Genomic DNA, 27349 nt, shown 5'->3' with positions numbered 1-27349 from the left:
AATTTAAAGTTGCAGTTCTCCAGATAAGCCATAATGACTGATTTTGTAGTATCTTGGACCGAATCTTGTGTATCTTTCTTTCCCAGAAAGTATTTATCACCATATTTCTACTGCTTGACTAACGCAGTAAGGGCTATTTTGCATATTTCGACCTCCTTTTTGGTAATATACGTGGATTGTTAGTGCCGTTAGCAATATGTAATTCATTTTCTTTGTTCACTTCACAACACAATATTTTACTTTTAAATACATTTAAAAAAGATCATGAGAATTAGCATGAATCTCGAGGCATGCTGCTTTAAATGAACATGTTTCTGTTACCCATCAACTAACACTTTTACAGCTATATTCACAACACTGTAATGCGGTATGAGTTGTCATGTCACCTTGTCTTGATGTAACTAGCAAAATGTCAACCATCTTGCCTAATGATAATAATGCGCTACTACATCAAATAATGTCCGAAAAACTGAAAAATATCTGGAGAAAATTTATCTCTGTTTTCATTTTTTTCATCTGTGTTTTATTAACTGTCTTTCATCATTTTATTGTCCATTTTCTTTTCTTACATACCCAAGTAAATTGTGCTTGCAATCTGGTTGACAAGACAGATTTAGGTCATACGCAATCTGTAAATACAAGTAGTTTATCTTTAAATGTATCACGATAGCATCTATTTACTCAAAGTAAATACAAGTTTGCATGTACGTATGTATGTAAGGAGTTTAAATGTGTATTAAAAATAAGATGTATGGTCAAAGATATTAAAAGAAACATGAATGTAAGTAGAACTTTTCATACATTTTACAGAAAAGTATGACCTATATTTTTAGTATTAATACGACATACTCCGTGACTCGATACAATCCTTAAATAACACGGAGTCCGCCCGCTAAGCTCACTAGAGAGAGCATCGGATTAGTAATCCCCTCGGGCGTGGCGAAATTTTTCTTTGAAAATTAGTCTCAGGCATTTGAGTCTAATGGTCATTTTTCACACACCGCTGATTTGGTAAGTAGTCGGTGAATTGTGGAGAAATTGATTTTAACTGGTCAGCTATCCAGGTCGGTCAATTGCGGTCAATTGCGGAAAAATTGGTTATAACTGGTTAGTTATCCAGCTCAGTCAGTTGCAAAGAAATTGGTAATAACTGTTATTTATCCAGGAAAGCCGGTAAGCGAAATTTGAAAGGATAATTACCAAATAAATGAACGAATATATTGCACAGATGATTCAATAAATATAATTGTGTATTAAATTTTAAATGAGTCACTCCTTGTTTGGAAGAGACCAGTTTTGAATAACACAGTATCATTTTTATAGGTATCTCCAGAATAAACACTAGACAAAATACATTATAAAACCAGTAAACCATGACAACGAAATACCAGCATGACAGTCGTACGAACAATAGTGTAGTAGATTCGTATCCAGCAGACGACAGTGGTATACAGCTCCTGTCCTATACAACACGACACAACAAACCCAACACTACTGAAAATAATGTCATTCATCATAGAGGTATTTTAACTAGTACTTAAATTATTTTTAAATCACTTTGTACGTTTTCATTTGTCAATCTTTGCATCTTGTTGTTTCTGACAGATTGTAGTATTCAAGAGCTTTTTAAGGGCAAAGAACTTTCTCGACCATTATCTTATTCGTTTATTGTGTTGTTACCTTTGTGACCCCCCCCCCCCCCACAAAAAAAGTTAAAAAAAAACACTGAAATTCTTATATCATATTAAACGTGCATAGGATATTACTTTTTTCTAAATAATTTATAATTTTACAATAATTTATGGTGGCTGCTTTGGTACGCTTTTGTGCGTCGCGTTGGCGCTAGCGACAATACGACAAATCGCCAAACGGCGCGTTGTCGCGCTGTCGTCTTGTATCTAGCGTGGCACGCCAAGCGGCACGTTGGCGTGCGTTGTGTTTTCGCGATGTTACATTGTCGCTCGGTTCAAATTGAAGAATTGCCTTATAAGCCAAGCGACAGGGCGACATTGCGCCGCACGACAAAACGACGTATGCCGTGCCGCGCTAGAGACAAGACGACAGCGCGACAACGCGCCGTTTGGTGCTTTGTCACGTTGTCGCTAACGACAGGGCGAAAGTCCGACAACGCGCCGTTTGGCGCTTTGTCTTGTTGTCGCTTGTGCCAACTAGACGCACAAAAGCGTACCAAATCAGCCACCATAATTGTTGAATAATTTTCACAGAATTTGGAAGCCCGGATGAGAAGAAACAGTTTATTCCAACATATTCGGACGTGGTAAAACTTGATCCCGGCTTAGAGTCTGTTAACAAAAGCCGTGAATTGTACAACACAGGACAGCAAGAACTCGACCAGCCGCCGACTGACAGGTTTATATACACTCTCCTTTGACTGAAACAGGTTTCCAATTTACTATGCGTTATTGAATAAAAAATAATATTAGAACTTTATTGGACTTCTCCACAATGTTGGAGTTGATTGCTGGCGGCATCCATTTTTGGCGTGTCTAATTGAGTTTAATGAACCTCATTTACAGCCTAAATTCATTCTGGGACGTAAGATAACTTATGTCCCAGATTCATTAGAACCAGTCTACAAACATTGTTATGCGCATGTTTCACTTCAAAATACGACTTTACTCAAACGAAAAATTAAAATTGTTTATTGTTTTTTTTTTTTGAACAGCGAATTCCAAAATAAGTGACAGTAAACATTTATAATAGTACACTACTGTGAAATTTGAAAAGAAGTATTGTTTCTAGGATGGTATATCTATACTCATTTCGTTGTAAAACAATTGGGTCATTAACAGTCCAGGTCATTGGCAGAGCTCAGTTATTTTTAGATATGATCATTCACGCAGCCAGTAGAGGTCTTTCCCAGGCATGCTTGTTCTAATTATGGCAAGAGGTCGCAAAGTGAAAGTACTATTTTAGAAAAAATATTAGATTTTATGAATGAAATTCCTTACTGCTTTGTCTATAATGATACAGGTTGCATGTACTTGGTTGAAATGTTGAGCTATATAAAAGGGATTTTCTAAGTTTATTTTTCTGCTGTTGACAAGTTTAAAGAATAGTTAATCAAAAGTTAGTGTATCAATCTATAAAAAGTACAAATATATTAACTTTTTGCAAGTTTATGCTGAACTTAGTTGCAGTGTTTTTTATACAAATTTAAAATGACTTCTTAAGCGACGAATGACTGCAAAATCAAACATGCAAAGGGTCAGATTTCAATTTGGAATAAAAAAACAAATTAATCGTTGATTGGGTTTTTAACTGGAGCTATAATACTGAAAAACAAAGCATTTATAAGCTTCGGATCCAGTCCTTTTTCAACCATTCATGTTTGTATTGAGTACTTTATTACTTGTAGTAGTATCTGTATATACATGTATACTTCGAATTTGTAAGATGCAATGTTAAACAAATGTTATGCTATTTAGTTAACGTGTATACATGTATTTATGTATTTTTTGTACTTATCTTTGTATTGCATAACAGTCTGTATATCTGAACTACTTGTTGAACATTGTTAAGGCATGTCAGCAATTCAGGTCGTGCAAGGAATCGTTTCCGCAAGTGCGTCGCGCGCCAGTCCACTTTTGTATATTAATTAAAGCTGCATGCGCTTTTTGTTGGGGTTCTTTGAGTTTATTGGAGTTGAAGAGTGGTTGTTGTTGAGTTAAGTTGTTGTAGTTTAAGTGTTAAATTTGCTTTTAGACTGTTGCTAGTATATACTTTTGATGCATAATTTGATTTTAATTGATTTTATATTCAAGCTTTCACTTGAACTTAATCTATATAAACATCGAGTTCTAAATGATAGACATTTCCAGCGAAAACGTGTTTAGACAGATTTCTGTTAAAACAGAGCAATTTCGTAACAATATCGTCGAGCACTATTTATGACCTAATGAACCGTGTATGGAAATGTTGCGGCTTCTTTAACTTCGGAACACCTCGCCGATTATTCCAAATCTGAGACATTGAATGAAATAGCCGATCTGTTGCTTTTGTTCGCAGATGCTATTCGACTACTTAGAAGTTCTTACTTTCCTGTCATTTGAACAATTAAATAAATCTTCAACAGCTGTAAACAGACCTCTCGCATCCTTCTTTTTAAAGAAGCAAACTTGTACAAGATAATGATGATCGGAGTTGTCGCTATGTTCCTCGTGATGTAGTATGCTTGTATTTATGTTTGTATGTTCTCTACTCTATGCAATCTTTACTAACCAAAATGATTATTGGTTTTTGTCCATATTTGATTCACACAACATAACTGAATAACATTTATACATTACGTAGGTACAACATTGTTTTTGGAATTTTCCTTATTCATGGAGTGGGTATCCTAATGCCATGGAACATGTTTATAACTGCAAAATCGGTAAGTAAAACCTGGCTGGCTGGGAAAAAAACACGGTAAGTCATGGCAAGGAACATGTTTTAACTTCCAAACCGGTAAACCATGCCATGGAACATGTTTATAACTACATAAAATGTAACTCATACCGTTTATAAGACAATGGCAGGGAACATGTTTATAACTTAAAATCGGTAGACAATGGACGGGAGCATGTTTATATAACTGCAAAAACGATATACAATGGCATGGAGCATGCTTATATAACTGCAATAACGATAGACAATGGCAGAGAGCATGTTCATATAACTGCATAAACGGTTAGCCATGGAAATGAGCATGTTCATACAAATGCAAAAACGAAATACAATAATGGCATGGAACATGTTTGTAACTGAAAATCGTTGGTAATCAATGCCAGGGAGGAGCATGATTATATACGAATACGTTATGCATGTTTACATAGCTGCAAAAACGATAAATAATTATCACTTTTTTGTTGCATTTGCATCAGTTTTGTGTTATTTGCAAAATAAAAATTTGATAAGAAATGGTTCTAATAACACTTTCTTAGTTAATAAAGTAATCGACTATTTAAGTCGACAAAAAAAAACTTTTTTATTGTAAACATAAGTAATTCTATTGTTTTTGGATTTTCAGTATTTTGAAGACTACAAATTAAACACGCCTACCAGCAGAGACGCAGTGTATCGTTCCGAGTTTATGTTTTACTTGGGTATCGTATCACAGGTGTCGTCTGCGGTAGTCAGCTGTGGAAACACCTTTTTTCAGTTTGGAGGGTAATTTCATGTGTTTTAACACAACCAGATATGTAACAAATGAATATATGTACTTTTATTTCAGTTTCTTTATAATAGAGGCAGTTTTCGAAAACGAAAAAGCCACCATCTTTCACAAATGCCTGAGAACGAGACTGAATTCGCATAGCACGCTGGCCTACCTAACTTTTACCATTCATTTAATAGTAACGAGAGTATTGTATTGACAGTCTATATATATTCTCTTATATGATGAAAATCAAAATGTACTGTCATTACAGAAAGGCTTCAACAACAAGGGTTGCTATTGCTTTGTTTTCTATGGTTATGATCTTCATATTTACGGTGATTCTTGCAATGGTTGACACATCCGGAAGTAAGCGGACAATTAATAGTTAAAAAAAATAATTAAAATTTATTTTTTTGAATGTACTGTAATGTATTTCAAATAGTTGTTTGCATGATAATGATGATAACGAGGAGAACAATGTAATAATAATAATAATAATGATGGTGATGATGATGATTGTTGATAATGATAATGTCAGATGATGTCAATGGCTTTGATGGCGATGATGAGGATAATGATGATGATCACAATGGCGATGTTGAGGATGATGATCGCAATGATGATGATGCTAATAATTACATTTACAATGAGAACACTAGTCATGATATTAATGGAAACGTATTTAAGTCGTTTACATGTCTATTTCTCTTAATATATATTTTTGTCTACAAAATTTTATATGATTTTCATGTATAACTATACAATATAATAATTTGTTTTCAGTCCCACTTATTTTCTTTGGTCTTACTCTTGCATCAGCGTCACTCTTGAATTGTAAGTATAAAAATTTTCAACAAAATCAAATATAGAACGCTAGCAGCTCGTTTCTTATTAATAACTGTTTTACCCATTATTCCTTTATACTTAGATCAGGTCATGTTTTACCGTTTTGGGCACAGTCGTTACGCTTTAATTATAATCATTGGAAGCTCCTTGTGACTGAGGGGTTGCCTATCATAATTACAGTCACCGTTTAACCTGCGTGATTGTAAGAGGCGACTAAATTGGTTCGAATTACTAGAGTCTATGCATCTCTGAGCTCAAGTAGGTGAGGTGATTTTGGCCTCTGCTGTAACCCGAGGTTAGCCAAAATCATATTTTCCTGTTTCGGCGACATATGAGATAAATTGTGTTCATGCGCCGTAAAACCAAACAAAAAGAAAACAAAAATCATTGGAAAACATACCATGCTTTCATTTGAAATTGTCTCGATGAAGGTTCTATGCTCACCGCCATGTAAACGCAGCTAGACTTCAAGTGTATTTTATCAACAATAATACATGTATCAAAATGTCGACTGTTGTTTTAGCCGGTGCTAGGGTGCTAAGAAAGAGCCAATGATAATGACAGACTGCATCGTCGGAATCTACGTTATACATTCCGTACATACATGTACTTAATTGGATTCTGTTATACGGTAAATAACCTGGGTTATCGAAGATGAATAGACTGGTGCATACTAATCTCTGTTGATTCATTGTCTATATTGACATTAGTTTGATCTTTCTTAAAAGCATAGTAAAAGATAACATATACAAACAATTTTCATACATTTATCATAGTATTTTGAAAGTATTCATGTTTATTTAATTATTAATTTATTAAGGTTGTTGTGGCGTATATCAGAACATAATATTTGGTATGGCAGCAATATTACCGATGAAATATACCAACGCTATCGTTTTAGGATCGGTGAGATATCTATCAATTTCATGCAGATTGATTTTGTTTTTTAAAATAATGCGAAAAACAGAGGGGATGATGGAGATTACATAATATGACTAGATTATAATTAGTAAATAACGTCAACCTACGGAATTCCATAAACGCATTTATAAACGACTGCTTATTGACAGTTTAAGTCTATGTATGGTTTACTGACGAAGTACTCAGAATGCCCATATAGGTATCTCCGCCAAACCAACAGTTTCAATAAATGACAAAACGCTACGAGTGTATAAAATTAAAAATGCGAATTTCCATATGATAGTACATTCTATAACATTATTAATTAGCAAAATTTATATTTTAAAACTTGTAAAATATTTTGTATCTGTTTTCAGAATCTCAGTGGAGTGTTTACTTCAGTGATCAATATTTTGTCAATAGCAGGTACATTCATCATCTAATGTTGATATCTTTATATACCGATTAAGGTGATGACTTTATGTTTAATTCAAGTGGTAACAAATCGTCTTCAAAATAACGTTTGCTTAATTTAAATAGCGGGGCTTTTCATAGCGTTAACGCGGCATGCACCATGTACTTTATCTTTAATTGAATGCTAGCAATTTATGATTGGGTTTTACGTCATACCGTCACAATATAGGTCATATGGCGACGTTCAAGCTTTACTGGTGGAGGAAGACCTCAGGTATACCACTTTTTTTTATAGAATAACTTGTATTTAAAGATCCTGTAACTCAATTTCTTATGGTTTTATATAGGGTTAACGCACGTTTTTCCGTGCTATAACGTCTGCAGAGTCCCGAGGAACGGTTGGTGCCCGAGCCCGGTAGGGCGAGGGCTCAAACAGTTCTGAGGGACTCTGCAGACTTTATAACACGAAATAAACGTGCGTTGACGCTATTATAGCATAAAAATTTAAAACAGATTCATGATGTATATTTAATACAAAACACAATACATTAAATCCTTGTGCTTGGACGGTATTTATCCAATTCTACATGTTTTATGTATGCGTTTTATTTTTCCGGGGCCAACAACTTGGGAAATTCTCAGAACCGAGCGAAATTTTGAATTTTAATTGATTTTATAAAGCTTGACATTGGAGATATATTATCTCAAGAAAAAAACAATGTTACATTACTCTACCCAATACAAAACATGACCCTCAGAAATTCTTAGAATGATTTCAGATTGACGGTAGAAAAAAGATCAGTGACGTCATCAGAATCGGGTTTTTTTTTCAAGCACACAAGTTTATAAATAAAAATCAGGCACTAAACATAATTCTCTCAAAGAAATATAAAGAGCATTTATCAACATAAACATCAATAAAACAACATGTTCTCATATTAATTTTGTGTTATCTTGTTTTGTAAGTTAATCGGAGGGTTAAACTGAATGCCAGTGATTTGTTTACATTGACAACTGTCCGTTTCTTAGAAAGGGCGACAACCAAGATTAGCAGCGATGTCTACAGTATACGCCGTATTTCCGGCATAGTTACTTGAATGCTGCTCGTTGAGGCCCTCGAATCAATAATTTCAATATAACAAGAGCGCATGACTCTTTGGCAAACAGGCCAAATCGTCAATTTTTTGTTTGTTTGTTTACTGGGCCCTATAAGTATTGCGCATAGGTGAAACCGGGCTATAACAAGAGCGCGTGACTATGTTAACACATGGTTTTGGTCCCGTTATAACATGGGCAAAATAGGGAAAAATAGCCGATTTTATGCTATAATATCATTAATATAATGCTCAAAAGAAGATTCATCAATATTAACGTTCCAAAAAGCATTATTTGTAAAGATATTACCGAATTTAAATATTATGTTAATAAAGGGAGGTAATTAGAAATTTATTTTCTATAATGTCTAAGTCAAATTTTTCAATAAGAAATGAATGCATATATTTAAATGATTACATATAATGTGGACACATATTTGCAGTACATATTTTACATATTCTTGGATGTTGAAAAATTGTTTTAGAAGCATAATTAGACACATATATAAAATTTCACTTAAGTGTGGTAACAACCTTAACAACAACATACGGGATCTTTAAAGCTTACATTTTATCTCTTTTGCGCTATTTTTCTAGAACTAATAAATCACTACATTGTCTCTAAATCTGTTTTTCTGGAACCTGTGTAGTTCTCAACTAATAACTGTCACAACACCTTTAAAGTTATCATTAAACTAATTTTACACTGCAAATCTTATTTCTCAGTATTTTCGTTGAATGGATTAGTAGTTTTTCACAGCTTTTGTACTATTTCAGTTCGTATTATTTCATAGCATGTACATAACTGGTTGGTTGACTTACAGGATCACCGAACCCCAGAACAGCTGCTGTGTACTATTTTATCGTCGTTATAATCGTCCTCTTAGTGGCGTTTGACTGTTACTTTTTACTCCCGCTCACAGTACGTTTCTTAAATTTACATTGTTTTTTATCTGAGATGTTTGACCTTAAGAATAATGGGAAAGATTGTGGGGTAATATGAGATTAGTGTATCCGTCTTTTAGATATCAATAAATGAAGGACATTGTTGTTGTTGTTCTTGTTGTTGTTGCTGCTGCTGCTGCTGTTGTTTTTTATCTTTAAAACTACACGTAAATTTTACCGATATATCCTGAGCAAAGTACAGGTATATGTACAATGCAACATTTTTTTCAGAAATATTACCAGTACTATATGAACAAAGTGCATGGTTCAAAAGATGAAGACAAGAAGACGCTTTGTGGCGACTATCTTCACGCATTTATTGATTCTTGCAAAACGTATTTGGTAGTTATAAAGAAGGAATGTGTTTGGCTTATTATTTACGTTTGATACATTAATCATCAGACTAAAGATTAACAGGATAGAGCAACTCTAACTGTCAACATTGCACGTTTAGTGAATACTTTATCCCTTACCTGGCTTAATTGTCGCTGTTCCTGGACGGGGACATATACAATTAACAAGATTTGACCATTTTTACCCATACACCGCCTGTCCTAAGCAAATTAAAACGGATAATTTAATACCACATGATAACAAAATGGACGACCAATGACCTCAACACCACCCGCCATGTTTTGTCGGGTAACCTATATATGGAATCGTAACTTTCATTTAATCTACTCCCGGATAGTATTAATTCCTATTTATCAGTCTGTCCACTGCATTCGATTAAAACAGATTTTTTGTTGTTATCTTTTTCCATACGTTTCGCAGTAAATTCTACTTCATTTTCGTCTTCTTTTTTCTGTTTTATAGATAAAACTTCAGTTATTCGGGGTATGGTGTACGTTTTGTGTATCGCTTATGTTATTTCCGGCAATACAAAGCAATGTAAAGATGGTCAGACAAACATTTGTTAACGACAATGGGACAGAGACTAAACAAACTATCACTTTCAGTGAAGAATTTGGTATGATAAAACTATGTTTCTTATATACCTAAATATCAATTGTGACACATTAAACACATAACTGTCAGGTATTAGTTCAGCATAATTCTTAGCTATAAAAATATATTCCAGACAATTGCAAACAATTCTATATCATTTCTAAACCAATTATGCTCATAGACTTGTATGCTGACACATATGTTCAATATTTTATAAAAGCAATAAGGTGCTGCAACGTAGCTTCGGCCAAGGATAACAAAATATATTATTACCCCTCACTTTTTTCGTAATACTAATTTCCCATAGGCCTCTGGGAGTTATTTTAACTGTTAATGCAAGTGTACCACGTGACAAAGAATTTTGTACTGTTACATAGGTAACAGTTTTTTTTTAACAGTATAAAATCTGGTCACGTGGTCTATTTTCTAAATAAAATGGACGCCATTTTTTTCTCCATACATTCTTATTTTCGTTGTTAAACTCCGATAGGACATCAATTTCTTCTCTTGAGTATCTATGACACCCATAAAAAATAGTAGTTCGCACCCTGGTGTGCTTTTCGTGTATAAAATATCTTTTTGTTGAATAGTCAAAAAGTGAACATCCGTTTTCAACGGAAATACTTGCAATGTAAATAATTAATTGTCAAACTGGAACATGCAGACGATTTAAGCATGCAGCAAAGGATTATTTAACAATTTTAATCAGTGAAAGGTTACAGATATGGTGGACAGACATATGATATCATCGTTATTTTGTCAAAAACCATGCTAAGAATATTCTGGAAACAGAAGGAGAAGGATCAGATTTCACAGATCATAACCGTGTAAATGGGTTAGTGTTTTATTTTCTAAATAAAACCTAGCTTATTGTATGTTTATGATTTGTAAATATCATCACTTGCATAAAGAATAAAAGAAAAAGAAAACTTCTCAAGTAGGCCTAAAGTACACTTAAAATTTGAAAGGTAAGGGCAGTTTAGTTATTATTGTTACTCTTGGTTTATTTTTGTTACAGTTAGATTTAGTTAACAATTTCAGATCATCGCAGTATTTTTGTTCGGGGTAACGCCTCGGGTAACAGTATTTTCCTCGGGATGATATTTTTAATGTTACTCACAAACCCATGTGTTATTTATATAATAATACATATAACTTATTATTACCCTTCCAGATTTTTTCCGCCTTTTTGATTGGATATTGATCACCCGAAAGATATTGATATAACCGAGCCAGACGGGTAATATACACATTAAATTTCCCCGTTGGGTACCCAACGTTGTCAACAACATGCGCTGAGGTGATGCGCGTACGGTTCGATTTTACGCGGTGTAAATTCCGATTTACAAGCACTTTTTAACTGTCAAATGATAAATATTTACCAAAGTAGAGTAATGATACAAATTCCCATCAGTATTGAAAACAAATATGACCTTGTGAAAGCTTGATATTAATTACAAAAAAGTGCTTTCAATAGACTTCTCCTTTTCTCTTGTTTACATTCGTTAGGTTCGGGAAAAATACGTCATGTATTTACGTGACGTCATGTTGTGATGAAGAGGTACCCTAAAGGGAATCTTATTTCGACGTTTCATTTGAAACAGCAATGATTTGTTAAAAAATGGTCTAAACTCGGCAGGGGAAGGGTAATAAAATTATTATTTTGGTTTTGGAGTGATATATGTGGATATATTACCTGCCAAGATAAAATATCACCCTCGCCTAACGGCTCGGGTGATATAAAATCTTAGCAGGTAATATATCCACATATATCACTCCAAAACCAAAATAACATATACTATTGATATAGAAAACAGGAATGAAAATTGTATGGATTTAATGCCTATGTGGTATAATATTGATCTTGCCAATTTAAAAAGCAGCGTGTACAGACTCCTACAATGTATTGTAATAACATGAATTTTATATCTAACTTTTAAGGGTATTAGCTAAACGATTTTATGAATTAAAAAGTATTAATACACAGGGTTAGCTCAGACAATTATTGTCATAGTATCATAATTAACAGGCAGACAGGCACAAATTTGACCACTTTGGCCATATGATTCATGTAAGATTGTGTCTAAATATTGACTTTTTATTCTTAAAAAGTAGATATTTTAGAGATTATTTTTAATGGTTTTACAGTCTCTTATAGCTCCTTATGCAGAAGTGGCTTTGTGTTGTGTAAAAATTTGTATTTTATTTCTTAAATATATGTAAAGATGTACAAAGATGAGACTTTAATAAAATATTTGAGTTGAGTATAACGTACGTATCAAGATGCACATAATAATTGATTATTGTTTATACTGATAAATATTAACAAAATTGCTTTGTGTCGTCAGTAATTGTGAATTGTTATTAATAAGTGGTGGATAAGCTTATTACACAATTACACATTGCATTGCATATTTCATATTCATTTTCTCAAATTGAGCATTTTAATACCGAATTCCCAGTATGATGTGGACATTTTTCTTTAACTAGAATATTATTAAAAATTTGTTTTTTGTTTTTTTCTACAGAACTGAAAGGCTATTGGACATCTATATTTACGTTCCTCAGCTGTAGTCTGTTTGCATGCCTAGGAAATCTTACATCAGAATGGATCCAATGGGTGGGTATACCGTGCTTTTTTAAATTATTATCTTAAAGTCTAAAAACAGTTTAATTTGTACTGGCGTAAAAGTTGTTTTATATACAGTGGGTTTCTTATCAACTTCTGTTTCGTTTCGCAAAAAATATGAATAGAAACGGAGTGAACGAACCTTTGTGGAATGGAGAAGACGAATTTTTATTACGAGCCATTTACTGTTTGTTAGTTATGAATTCATATTTATAGATATAGTTACAAAAGAATATTGCTTATTGTAGTTTTAAAAGTATACTGACAAGTGACTAACGCGACAATGTTTAATATTTGTGTATGGTTAATGTATAAATTGGTACAATAAAAATGCATGTATGAAGTATTTACATGTTCCAGCTATGCACATGCAAGCGCGTGCCGCACTTAATTAGAGTAATTCAGGTATATAACTCGTGTACACCATGTCAGTAAGACCTGTTTTTCAATCACGAGCAATATGCGCTGTAAACATGCAGTTCAACATTGAAGTTGTTAGTTCTCGTATATACATTTGTATCTCAATCGATTAGTAACTTGATCCAGTAGGAAATGTATCCCGTATGCATTCCGTACAATAACGTATTCCAGGACGGAACCGATAAACATGCATTGCAAAATGCATTGCAGTATGTTTTAACGTATTGCCGCCATTTCGATAATACCATCCAAAACTTAGAGCGGATGGTTTAACAATACTAATTTATTAATGTTTGTTTTTCAGCCTGGTCCAAGTCGTGTCTGGATTCCTATAGTGCTGAGGGCTTTCATATTGATTCCAGTATATCTACTCTGTAATTACCAACCAATCGGATTTGAGCGCAAGTTCCCAGTATATATACAAAATGACGTGGTATTTATAATAGCGGGAGTTGTCATGGCATTCACGAGTGGTTACTATAGCAGTCTTACCATGATGTATGGACCTAAGTAAGTTCTCTCTTATCATTCTTTTGATAGTGTTATATCAAACCCTAAAGGTCCATAAGACCCCAGAGATTGCGTTCATTTTAACTTTTCAAAATCTTTTCTCATTTTTAGTCATTACTTATTGCCCAATTATCTGAAATGTCTTCTTCTTCTGATGCATTTGGTGCATTTATAGTGATTTAGTATTTTGTTTGGAACACAAGATACTACTTTGTTAACATTTTGCTACTTTTATGACAAATCATTTTATATTTTGCACAATCTATTTCTGGTAACAAGAATGTAACATGCTCTAAAACCATTATTTAAACGTTATAAACTTTCTAAAGAAGCATGTGTTTATCTATTCATTTTTTAGGCATAATGTGCCCCTAACCTGCTGAATTTAAGTTCCCGATTTGCTCTGGTTTTGAATTTGAGATATTTCATTTGAAGTTTAAGGGATTTCAATATCAAAATACAGAACTTCGAACAGAATAGAGCCTGGCCAGAGAGCATAGATCCTCTTGTGGCTAAGGTGTTGACGGCATGCAGCCACCGTTGATCACTGCGTGATCATAAGAGGCGACTAAATGGGTTCGAATAATTTGAGTCTATGCATCTCTTAGCTCCAGCAGATGAGGTGGTTTTGACCCCTGGTGTTACTTTGAAGTTTGTAACACCTACGGTTAGTCAGAATCATCTTTCCTGTTTCGGCGCCATATGACCTTAAATGTGTTGATGCACTGTAAAACCAACCAAACAGACGACATCGATTTGAAAGTCTGACTTAAATTACTGATAGCAAGGAAATATAACATGCAATGCCAGCAGTGAAAAAGATCTTTTCAAACGAACAAGAAAAAAAATTGATATGAATATCTTGATAATTTAAGAATTAACTGTCCTAATGATAGAATTAATGATAAGTGAACGTGTTTAACCAAACTTGAAAATGGTCTATGGAACGATTTATTTCACTCAATTGTCGTTTCCGAAAATAGGCATACATTTATTAATTTGTACATGTATACAAGTTCAAATCAGTTTAAAGTGGCCATCGTATATTAATGTGAAGGAAACACAAAATGCATTTTTCGAAAGCATGCCCAACTTGCTTTCAATAAAACATACTTACACATTTTCTTTTTTTATTTTGGTTGATTTTAATTAAAACAATATTTTTTTTGTCAATGTACTTATACACTTTAAATTGGAATGAAAAATGTCCAACATATGTACTGTTTCAATAACTCTGCTTTAGGTTTAATAATTCTACGAACACTTTATTTATATATGCAATGTTTCTGTATTTATAGAGAAGTGGAACCTTCTATGATGGGTAGAGCAGGTATGATGATGGCGTTCTTCCTCGTTCTTGGAATCACTTCCGGTGTAAACTTGTCCTTATTGTTACAGAGACTTGTTACAACCAAATCAGAAATAGGATAAAACAGAACTAGGAAGGATATTAAAAAGACAACTGCACCTTCTCTTTAAGTTATTGCTTTCTTATCATGTGGTTTAGACTTGTTCGGCAATAACCAGTCTGAATAAATGTACGTTTTTGTGTTGTTATTGTTTTATTTTTTTAAGATATTAAATTCATTCTTATAAATAGCTAGATAACCACAATATTCGTTCAATTAAACTCTCCAGTTTAAAAGGTAAAACCGCTTGACCGTAAAATGTTTCATCTCGTATTTTGCTTTTAAACGATTGCGAAAAAAAAATGCAAAAAAACTGAACGATTAATTTGCAATGAAAATACATCGAGTATTAGATATAAAAGCTGTTGTACATCAGCATTTTACGACTTGAAATTTACTGCTATTTAACAGACTAGATAAATATATAAATGATACATGTATAATATAATGGTATATTAATAGGCTATGCATGTTGCAGAAAACAAGAGATGCGTTATATACATACTAAGTATGTCCTAAAGTTACTCAAATAATGTATTCAAACATATAAATGGAAGTTGCTCCCCTTTACGACACGTATACATTTGCATTTACAATTTTTCTACCGAACTGAACCAGTTATAAGTTTCTTACACAATTATTATAATGAAATTATGCGGGCGTTCATTTATAAGAACAAGACTGCAGCTTGTGAATGTCACCTCTTTCCAGGTTTTCAATAAAATGTTTCATTACGATATTTCTTTTCTAAAATTTAAAAATCTGTCATATGCATTTTACTTTATTGAGCGATTCCCTTAATAAACCAATCATTGAATGATAAAATACACAAATGTTTGTTCATTTCAAAGCGCATTCTCTCTGTTCACCTGTCAAAAGACAAAAAAAGAAAAGAAAAAGAAGCAATCAACCTATACATATTTTGCAAACTTAGAACAAGGAACATATATATTAAGAGCAAAACATTTCAACATACAGACTAACACTGACGTATTTTGACTTTCACCTGTTCACTCACTATATACACTTGGATGATAATAATGTCACTTTAAAAAGTATCAAACATAAATTTACCCCTAAAAGAATTCAAGGAAATTAATGCAGTTAGAAAAACAAAATTTGGCGTTTATCTTTTCTTCCAGTTTCAACACTTTCAGCAGATTTCGGCAAGACTTGCCCCCCTGATAGAATAATATCATCACCATGGAAGGTACCTTTCATTGACACTACAAATTCACTTGCTGTGTCCATGTCTCTGTCGCAAAAATAAATTTCTCGAATACTACAGCGTGGTTCGTGTTGTAGAAAATCTTTGACAGCTTTCATGATAGTGAGGGTTGCCTCCTTAATCGGAAATCTGTACGTTCCAGCACTTATAGCTGGAAATGCAACCGATGCAATCTTGCGTTTGGAAGCACTTCTTAAACAATTTGTTACACATTCAAACAATTTATCCTTTTCTTCGTGGTTGCCATCAATCCACTTTGGACCAACTGCGTGTATTATTACCGAATTCCGATGTGTTCCTGCGTCGGAGCAGAACACTTGTCCTATCTCAACATTTCCATTGTTCTGAACGTGAAATGTGCATTCCTCTTGAATAGAGCGTCCACCTGAAAAACAATTGAAGGAAACATAAGTATTATTTAAAAAAGAGGTTTATCCACTTGTACAAAGAGTATAAAGATAATGTTCATCTAAGCTATAAGAACCATCAATATGTTAAAGCTGCATTGTCTCCCTTGTTTAGCAAACTTTTACTATTAATTATGAAATTGAACGAATATAAATTCGACAAACCTTTCAAAACCAGAGCTTTTGCAAGTCCACCATTGTGTTTTAACGTCTTATCAGCAGCATTGACCAGAGCCTCGACAGGTAATTCAATCATATTTCCTGCTACTACATATAACAGCCTATCATCGCCTGGAAAGCATAACGCACTGACAGCTGCTACCGTATCATCTTCAAGAACAAGATTAATCTGAACAGTTACATTAGACGCTTCTACTGCATGTGCCTCATCAGCGTCCTCTGTGAATCTTTCTTCCTCGTCTTCATCCGTGTCGCAATCAGAATCAAACCGATCCTCATCAGTTGATTTAGCATACTTTGATGCTAAGCTGTTTAACATTTGAATAGCCTTTCCAACACCAAAACCGATGCTTCTCAAGCGGATATTTGTTTTGTCAACAGTTGATATATCAAGGCAATATTGCGAAAGGCTTTGACAAATTCTTTTTAATATTCGTTTGTGTTTCATAATAAAAGCGAGTGCGGGCTCGTCATAGTGAAGTGTTACCGTTTTCATTTGGTTATCTCGCAGGAAAAACCGTATGATGTCGCATGAGTCTTTTAGGATGAACATTGATGTTGAGTAAACAGTCACTTCACAATTAGCATGATTTACATCTATTTGAACCTGAAATAAATAATATTCGTCATATTAAACCACATCCCGCATGATATTTGTAAATATTAAGTCCGTTTCTGAACCATTATCCAAAAGACTTAAAATCCTTGTGAAAACCAACACTCACTGAAAGAGACAAAATGTAATTAAAACAATAAACAGGAAATCAAACTCGAATTTTTGTCTTTTATCATCATTGTTGCTTTAAACATGTAAAATTTGCTCAAACAAGTTTATACATAATTAAATTAATTACTATAATATACAATAATATTGCCAATATCATGTGACTTGAAACGTATGCATATCTGTATGAATTGACACACTAACTGAACATTCTTACATTTCCAATTCTATGAAATTATCTTACCTGTTCTTGATGTCTTTTCCTCAACATCCCTGTCATAATCTGCCATTTATCAGATTCAACAATAAATTTAGAATCTTTCCGGAGCGGAATTGTTTTTTCAAGAAGCGTTTCCTTAAGCAGTTGCATACAATGACTAGCTTCCTCTTGTGACTTACTAAACATTTCAATCGAGTCATCATCAATCCTCCAATAACCATTTAACCCCCATGTCTGAAATCGCAAATTCACCATTGCCTTAACACTGTCTAAACCTAGTAATTTTCTCTCGCCTATTGGTATATTCTTTTTTAAAAGACATACAGGTTTGGGAATATCTACTTCTTTTGGTGAATGAACATTCTGTAGTGTGAAGGTTTCGTTATTAATGGATCGTGGTTCCTTGGTTGAGTTGAGCTTACTAGATCTATATGAAAGCTCAGGAAATGGCCTTTCTCCTTGCTCCGATATTGACAAAGATTTGAGAACATCCATCAGTTGAGTATTTGCCTGTGAATCGCCAGGCAACGCCGACGATGCCTCTGACTTTAAACCAAAGGACCCTGACTCATCATATTCTTCCCGACCTTAAACGAAACAAAAGTACTAAGATTAAACATTTAGATCTATTTGAACAATGCTTAAAGCAGCAAGACTCAGGACTTGTGTGATTCTCTATAAATTTCAGAAAACTTAAAAATTGTTCTAACGAGTAAGTAACGAGTTCTAAGCTCTTGTCAATAGGTAAAACAAATACCAAGACATTAAATTACCACAGAGATATGAAGAATTCCTACAAGTCTTTAAGTAACGGTGAAAGAAAGATAGAAACAGTACTATATGCCAAATTTTAACTATATTTCAAAGTTAAACACGAATTTTAAAATTATTTATAAATTTCTTTAACAATTAACTATTTTCTCTTAAGTTATATTTTTGTAGATCTATTTTACTCATCTGAAGGCGTGTTGTTTTAAAGAGCATTTACTGTCAATTTTTGTTATATTTAGGTACATCTATATATTATCCTTTCATTTATGTAATAACATACCAAATAATGGTTTGAAAACAATGTCGAGATGGCTTAATAACAATTTCTTTGAGTATCTCATTTTTTCTGAGTAAATATTCGATTGCATGAATAACGCATTTGTAATATATGTTTCAGTTTATAGGTTTTCTTTGACTGTTACATATGTATTTAGGTAATAGCTGTTGCCAAAGAATAATTAAAGTTAAGCCTAAACTAGTAGATAACTTATTGTTAATACTTTGATGACTTTCATCTTGGATTGATCCTAAGGCGTTGACAAGTTTTTCGAAATCGTCTGTCGTACATACTTGACTGAAACGTAACTCAAACTCTTTTGGAATTTTTGAAATGTTTCTTTCACATCTTTTAAGCGCCTTTATCATATCGCGACATGATCTGATAAAGGTCATCGCATTTTTCTCATGTGAAAGTAGTTCTGCTTCCTTTAATTTATCTTGCATATTTCGTAATAAATCACTTGTGTTTTCAATATATGTTTTAGCTTTATCCTCGACCTGACTTTTCAGTGCGTCGCACCTGTCCTCTAAAACTTTCCTATAATTATCAAACTGTGTTGTAAGCCCGAGTTTCATTTTTTCTTCCCTTTCTTTCGTCATTGCAGTTTTCTTTTCAAGTATCTCTGTTAATTTGTAATATTCATTTTGTTTTATTTCTTGTACAATTGATTTCAATTCCTTGTTATTTTCTTTAACAACTTCTGCCAAAGGTTTTGTTTGATGGTTCAAATGCTTTTCAAGAGCACATTTTTCGCAAATAACTGTATGACATTTCATACAATATGAATTAAAGATGCAATCACTGTGCTGTTCAACACTGCAATACTCTTGCTCAAATTTGATTTCGGCTGCTGCCTCGTCACGTGCAATGTCCGTGAGTCTATGACCTTTTGTAAGCTTAGTGCGTTTGTGGGCAATTGTGCACTCATTGCATATAAATTCATTACACTCTTCGCAAAACATAATAGCTGCATTACTTTCATCACATTGTGTGCATCTCTTTCCGACCGTTTCTATAGGACATTTGCCAGAAGAGCCACTTGAAATGTAAGTTTTATCACACTGTTTCAGCTCATTTACTACCTTGCACAATGGACAAGTTGCATTTCTTCCTTCAATCGCTTTCTTCAAACAAGTTGTGCATACAGAATGGTTGCAATCGAGATTATGTAAAAGTCGTGAAGTATCTGTGAAAGTATCACAACAAACTGGACACGTCAGTATCTGTTTGTTATCCAAATCTTCCATCACTACTCGTGGCTTAGCTGGATGAATAAACAGATAAAACACAATTTAATTGAAGCAATAAACAGTAAGTCAGCCTATCTAAGAAAATACAAGCATGATTTAAACATGACAACGATCACATTATAACCCACACAAATAAAAATTTTTGATAGAACAGAAAATATATATATGTAATATTTATGTTTAAATAATTTATTCTCAGCTATCGTCTCGGTACTACTTTAAAGTGGATAGGTCTACTATGGGCATATTTTCCTTAGGTAATTCAAATATTGATTTATCAAAAAAAAACGGATAGAAATGTATCATTTGGGTATCCGTAAAAAAAATTCTTGGAAAAAATGTTGAGGAAAGTTCTTAATGATCTAGTATGAACATTTATGAATAATAATAATAATATATGAATAATAATAATAATAATAATATTTTGTTCTATAACACTTTATTATGTGATTTATAAATATATGTAATATTAGATCATATATCTCATACTTGCCAACAACATCCATATAGATTTTTTCGTGATTTGTTATGTCTGATATTATAAACAATCCATGTTCTTATTTGTTGCATTATAGGCCTTCCATTATAGACCAATTCACTTTAAAACATACACATATATTATTGCTAAATTATTTGATTATGTAATATACTATAAACTTGATAAGAATCGCGACAAAATCTCACTTCACTGACAATCAATAATGTCAAGTGCTATGTCATAATGTGGTGTATTATCTACAAACCAACAAAGGATAAAATATGTGCTATCTTATCTATCAAATAAAGAATGTGAATAAAGATGTTTAAAATATAGGCCCAGCAAAATGCATGTGTACTCTACAATTTTTGATTTCCTGGTCACTAGTAAAAACGCCACCATGCAATATTTTAGCCTAAGAGATTTATATAAAACAAGAGGGCCATGATGGCCCTGAGGTCGCTCACCTGTATATAGGCCCCCGGAGCGGGGCCAGTTTAAACCCCGAGCTTTTATTTGAGCAAACTTGGAAGACACCCATTAGAAGATGTTTCATGATGTTAAGTTTTTACTACACACATATAATGAAAAACAATGACCTCTGCCCCCCCCCTTTCGCAGGGCCAATTTAAACCCAAGGGCTTTTATTTGGACAAACTTGGTAGACACCAACAAAAAGATGTTTCCTGCTTAAAATCTAACCTCTAGCTCATTGGGTTTTTTTAAAAGAAGATTTTTTAAGTTTTTACTATACACATATAGTTAAAAACAATGACACCTCTGGGGCGGGGCCAGTTTTAACCCCAGGGCTTTTATTTGAACAAACTTTGTAGACACCTACTAGAAGATGTTTCATTCTTAATATCTAAACTCTAGCTATTTGGGTTTTTTCAAAGAAGATTTTTAAGTTTTTGCCATACACATATAAGGAAAATCAATGACCCCCGGGGCGGGGCCAATTTTGACCCCGGGGCTTTTTTATTTGAACAAACTTTTATAGACACCCATTAGAACATGTTTCATGCTAAATATCTTAGCTCTAGCTCTTTGGGTTCTTTAAAAGAAGAATTTTTAAGTTTTTACTATATGCATATAGGGAAAAGCAATGACCCCCTGGGGCGGGGCCAATTTTGACCCCAGGGCTTTTATTTGAACAAACTTGGTAGACACTCACTAGAAGATGTTTCATGCTTAATATCTAAACTCTAGCTATTTGCGTTTTTTCAAAGAAGATTTTTTAAGTTTTTGCTATACACATATAAGGAAAATCAATGACCCCCGGGGCGGGGCCAATTTTGACCCCAGAGCGTTTATTTGAACAAACTTTGTAGACACCCCTTAGAAAATGTTTCATGCTAAATATCTTAGCTCTAGCTCTTTGGGTTCTTTAATTAAAAGAAGAATTTTTAAGTTTTTACTATATGCATATAGGGAAAATCAATGACCCCCTGGGGCGGGGCCAATTTTGACCCCAGGGCTTTTATTTGAACAAACTTTGTAGACACTCACTAGAAGATGTTTCATGCTTAATATCTAAACTCTAGCTATATGGGTTTTTTCAAAGAAGATTTTTAAAGTTTTTGCTATACACATATAAGGAAAATCAATGACCCCGGGGCGGGGCCAATTTTGACCCCAGGGCTTTTATTTGAACAAACTTTGTAGACACCCATTAGAAAATGTTTCATGCTAAATATCTTAGCTCTAGCTCTTTGGGTTTTTTAAAAGAAGATTTTTTAAGTTTTTACAATATGCATATAGGGAAAATCAATGACCCCCTGGGGCGGGGCCAATTTTGACCCCAGGGCTTTTATTTGAACAAACTTTGTAGACACTCACTAGAAGATGGTTCATGCTTAATATCTAAACTCTAACTATATGGGTTTTTTCAAAGAAGATTTTTTAAGTTTTTGCTATACACATATAAGGAAAATCAATGACCCCCGGGGCGGGGCCAATTTTGACCCCAGGGCTTTTATTTGAACAAACTTTGTAGACACCCATTAGAACATGTTTCTGCTAAATATCTTAGCTCTAGCTCTTTGGGTTCTTTAAAAGAAGATTTTTAAGTTTTTACTATATGCATATAGGGAAAATCAATGACCCCCTGGGGCGGGGCCAATTTTGACCCCAGGGCTTTTATTTGAACAAACTTGGTAGACACTCACTAGAAGATGTTTCATGCCAAATATCTAAGCTCTAGCTCTTTGGGTTTTTTAAAAGAAGATATTTAAGTTTTTGCCATACACATAAAGGAGTTTTTTTCCATGGCAACCAGAGTTCTGCATGGAATTAAATTAAATTCTTTGAACAATTTTTAAAGGTGACCACCAAAGGAACATTCTTGTGAAGTTTGGATGAAATTGGCTTAGTGGTTTATGAGGAGATGTCATTTAAAGTAAAAGTTTACGGACGGACGACGGACGGACGCCGGACGAAAAGCGATCACAAAAGCTCACCCTGTCACTTTGTGACAGGTGAGCTAAAAAAAACAACGTTATTTATTTTCTGTTAAACTGCCTAGATGTAAATTGGAATCTTTCTTCTGCCGTTGTAAAAAGTTATATTGTCTGTTGATAATCTGATCTTTACTGAATATCATAAAGTTTATAAAATTTCAGACAGGGGTCGCTATATTAAATGAAAATGTATCAAAATCAAAATAGTAATTTGGTCAGAAAATAAAATAATTTGAATTTAAGAAAGAAGGTTCAGATATGCTTAAGTAAAACGAAATTAAAGAAATTACTAAGAAAGAAAAACACACTTAAAATTGAATATACATGCAAAGTACGTCTGTAATAAATTCCGGAAAAAACACACACCATATTGCTCTCTTAATTCTTATATCGTACTTTTTATCAGCTATATTTTACCATATTTTGATTACTGTTGTATTATACAGAAGTGTATCTGAAAAAGTGAATAAATCGCAGAAACCCGCTTCAAAGATAGATCTATGTAAACCAGTTAAAACGATATCTTTAGAACTATTTCTTAATTTAAAGTGGCTAACTTAAAAAAAAATAGATGAGCATATCATATTGCATGATTAGTATTTAAATCTATGCAAAGATTGACTCATTCTTACATTTCAGATATCCATATATTGTATCATATATATCAGATATCTTGAAATATATGCACATAGATCATCTGCTAATAGAAACAACATGCATGTAAAATGTAATACAAACTATGTAAAAAGATTTTTATGTTTAAAGCTATCGAAGTCTGAAATAATTTACATTTGAATCCTTATCTCTTTATATTTTTAAAACGAAACAAAAAAAAAAACAAAAAACAAAAAACAAACAAAAAACAACAAAAAACAACAACATTTACTTCACATGCATTTTGAACGAATCTAATCATTCAACGCTATTTGCCGATTTAAAAGCTTGATGTTTAAAATAGTATTTTTCTTAAATGTGTGTACATTGTACACATTTGAGTTTTTCATTGTTTAATTGAAGATCATATTGTAAATAAGACATGGATTTCTAAATATGATAGCTTCTTGAAATTAATTGTTCATTATTATCATTATTATCATTATCATTATTATTATTATTATTATTATTATTATTATTATTATTATTATTATTATTATCATCATCATGCTGAGAGTTCAATGGACTTTCTCCCGCCTACACTACTTTCTGATAGGCGGAAGATGTGTCATGTTTGAAAAATGGGGCTCTTCAGATGTATCTGAACAAAGACCGGAAATGTATATTGCATAAAGTGACAATGCGTTGTGAAAAACCCAAGTAAATATTCTTCATTTAATTGTTAATAGTGAAAGAATAATTTTTCTGCAAGATGCGAATTTAATTTAAATTAAAAAGTGTGACGATCGTTTCATATACGTCTAGATAAATGAAAAAGGTGATTTTTATACACTTTCATTCATAGATTAGTGAGACCGGCCTAGCTATTTCATTATTTGAGTAAAAATGTAAGATACAATTTAAATAATATACTGAATAAGTTTCGTAAAAGTTGCTAAATCTAGTGTTTCATTTATATAAGTCATTAAAACTTATTCTTCGTCAAGCTTCAAAATGCAAGTTACACTTTAGAAGGTCTACATTAAGGACTAAAACGCTTATATAATGAAAGTAGATATCTGTTGAATAACAACAGTTATCTAGGTCATTCGTCATTCATGACTAATTTATGTTAACCTACAGTAGCGACGAAGATGCTAGAATATGTATTATAGTATCGTGGTAACATATATACGATAAATACAAACACCCCATCTTAACAGCTGCGGCTATAACTTTTCTATCACAAATAAAGTGTTATATTTCATATTTTGAACAACAAAACTTTGATATGATCCAACTCTTATATACATGTGTTTTATCGAATTCTTGCAAAAAAAGACAAAACGGCGTCTGGAGGCTCTCTTTGAATAATGAGGAAAATCGATTTTACTTAGTTTTATAGTCACATATTGTAGACGTAAAACTTTATTATTATGACAAAATTGGAGAAATGTAATGTAGTAGAATCTAAAACAATATTGCGGTATTACATTGTATATAACAATAAAATAAAGATATATTTGGGGATAATCTAATAAGATAGAGTAGAACTGAATCAATATATCAATTATTTCTATTTAAAGCCAAAGTAGTTAAAATCTAAGACAATTTAAAATAAAAGCCTTTTATATATTAGTAAGCTAAACCTATTTCGCTGCGTATAAAAATCTACAGTACTGTACGATTTTCACGCCTCGTATATAATGTGTAATGTATTCGACTTTGGTACAACACACAATTTCACACAATTATACACATGTGTAGTGTTTCTTATAAATATTAAACTGCATCATGCATGCTGCATTAAATTCAGCCACGCTTAACAGAGCAAAATGTAAATCTTACCTTTACGGTGTCCTTATCGTGCCATTTAGAATGTCGTCCGTCGCGTCTAAGGGTAGACACACGACAATGCGAAGTGACATCGCGACAATGCGAAGCGACGCTCGACAACGCGAAGCGATATGCGACAATGCGAAGCGACGCTCGACAGTGTCAAACGATATGTCGCACTGTCGCCTAGAAATGTCGCGGTAAAAAAGGGCGACATTTAAGAAATGTCGCTTCGCGTTGTCGAGTGTCGCTTCGCATTGTCGAGCGTCGCTTCGCGTTGTCGCGATGTCACTTCGCGTTGTCGCGATGTCACTTCGCGTTGTCGCATTGTCACTTCGCATTGTCGAGTGTCGAGGTTGGTAGAAGTGCATACCACGACACTCGACAATGCGAAACGACAACGCGACAATGCGATACGACGCTCGACAATGCGAAGCGACACTCGACAACGCGAAGCGACATTTCTTAAATGTCGCCCTTTTTTACCGCGACATTTCTAGGCGACAGTGCGACATATCGTTTGACACTGTCGAGCGTCGCTTCGCATTGTCGCATATCGCTTCGCGTTGTCGGGCGTCGCTTCGCATTGTCGCGATGTCACTTCGCATTGTCGTGTGTCTACCCTTAGACGCGACGGACGACATTCTAAATGGCACGATAAGGACACCGTATACCTTTAATAATCTACCCGGAATTGATATACTCCTGGTTTTATCAACATATAAATATACCGATATTCTTTAGTTTCGCATGCTATATGAACTGAACACACACTGGTTTTCCCCCGTTGTAGGATTTTCAATGAATCATATCAATGTCGCAGTACAATAAACAACATCATGTCTATATTAAACACTAAGTACGTAGAGTGTATGAACTAGAGCATTGCGTAAAAATATAGTAGTCTAAAAATCAAAGAATCTCATGAATGAATGAGAATTACTAGCCAATGATTTATTTGTCGTTTATAATATTTGTAAGGTTCTCTTTAATTATACCCTTTGTGATTAAAAAGATATAGAGTAGATTAGACTAAACAAAAAATACTTGAATTACAATGAGCATGTAACAATATACCGTATAATTGAATTCGATACTAGGAATCAATAATGTTAAGAAAAACATTTACATGTTTTTCGAAATATAATGAACAAAAACATTTAAAAAATTATGAATAAGTTATGAGATCGTGATTCATTGCTTGGACCGAGTTATAAATAGGATTTATTTTATAAACAGTCGACAATCCCAACATTTTGCCATTCCTTTTTTATACATTATAAAGGGTTACTCATGAATTTAGTAAGAGTCGATTGTTATAGTGCGTGTAGTGGTAGTGTTTTTTTCCTCCTATAGAACATGCATGTGAAAGCTATTTCTGCAGTAGTTTTTTTATAAGCTTCGTTGTTGTTGTTTTTTTTTAAATATAACATAGGCTTTCTCTTGTTTTTTTACTTTTATGAAATTATCATTCGTTTCATTAAAGAATAATAACAACAACAACAAAAATACATGTAAGTGATACGAAAAATGATGATAATATGCACAGTGATTTAGGCCTACTTGCATGTTAACAATGGATAGAGATAAACAAATTATTTTTTATGTAACCAACATAATTTTATACTAGTTATTAATCAATCAGT

General features: G+C 33.3%; 2 protein-coding genes across 2 annotated transcripts; one reads left to right on the top strand and one right to left on the bottom strand.

The window, feature by feature from the left end:
* Positions 1-653: 653 nt before the first annotated feature.
* On the top strand, positions 654-15433 carry LOC132720555 (equilibrative nucleoside transporter 1-like). The gene is made up of 15 exons (XM_060704714.1): positions 654-781; positions 1324-1521; positions 2226-2370; positions 4315-4396; positions 5033-5172; positions 5433-5527; positions 5945-5995; positions 6828-6913; positions 7285-7333; positions 9240-9337; positions 9592-9717; positions 10177-10330; positions 12837-12928; positions 13662-13867; positions 15166-15433. The coding sequence occupies exons 2-15, from the start codon at positions 1374-1376 to the stop codon at positions 15296-15298; spliced, it is 1605 nt and encodes a 534-aa protein (XP_060560697.1). The 5' UTR covers positions 654-781; positions 1324-1373; the 3' UTR covers positions 15299-15433.
* Positions 15434-16261: 828 nt separating this feature from the next.
* On the bottom strand, positions 16262-26547 carry LOC132720557 (uncharacterized). The gene is made up of 5 exons (XM_060704716.1): positions 26378-26547; positions 19229-20350; positions 18060-18622; positions 17077-17698; positions 16262-16889 (listed from the first exon to the last, which is right to left on the bottom strand). The coding sequence occupies exons 2-5, from the start codon at positions 20331-20333 to the stop codon at positions 16381-16383; spliced, it is 2799 nt and encodes a 932-aa protein (XP_060560699.1). The 5' UTR covers positions 20334-20350; positions 26378-26547; the 3' UTR covers positions 16262-16380.
* Positions 26548-27349: the final 802 nt, after the last annotated feature.

This window comes from Ruditapes philippinarum, unplaced genomic scaffold (assembly GCF_026571515.1).
Source record: "Ruditapes philippinarum isolate M1 unplaced genomic scaffold, ASM2657151v2 ctg7307_1_1_1_1, whole genome shotgun sequence".
In the NCBI taxonomy this organism is placed as follows: domain Eukaryota; kingdom Metazoa; phylum Mollusca; class Bivalvia; order Venerida; family Veneridae; genus Ruditapes; species Ruditapes philippinarum.
Note: the sequence above shows the minus strand (reverse complement) of the source record. Positions and strands in the feature narration are given on the sequence as shown.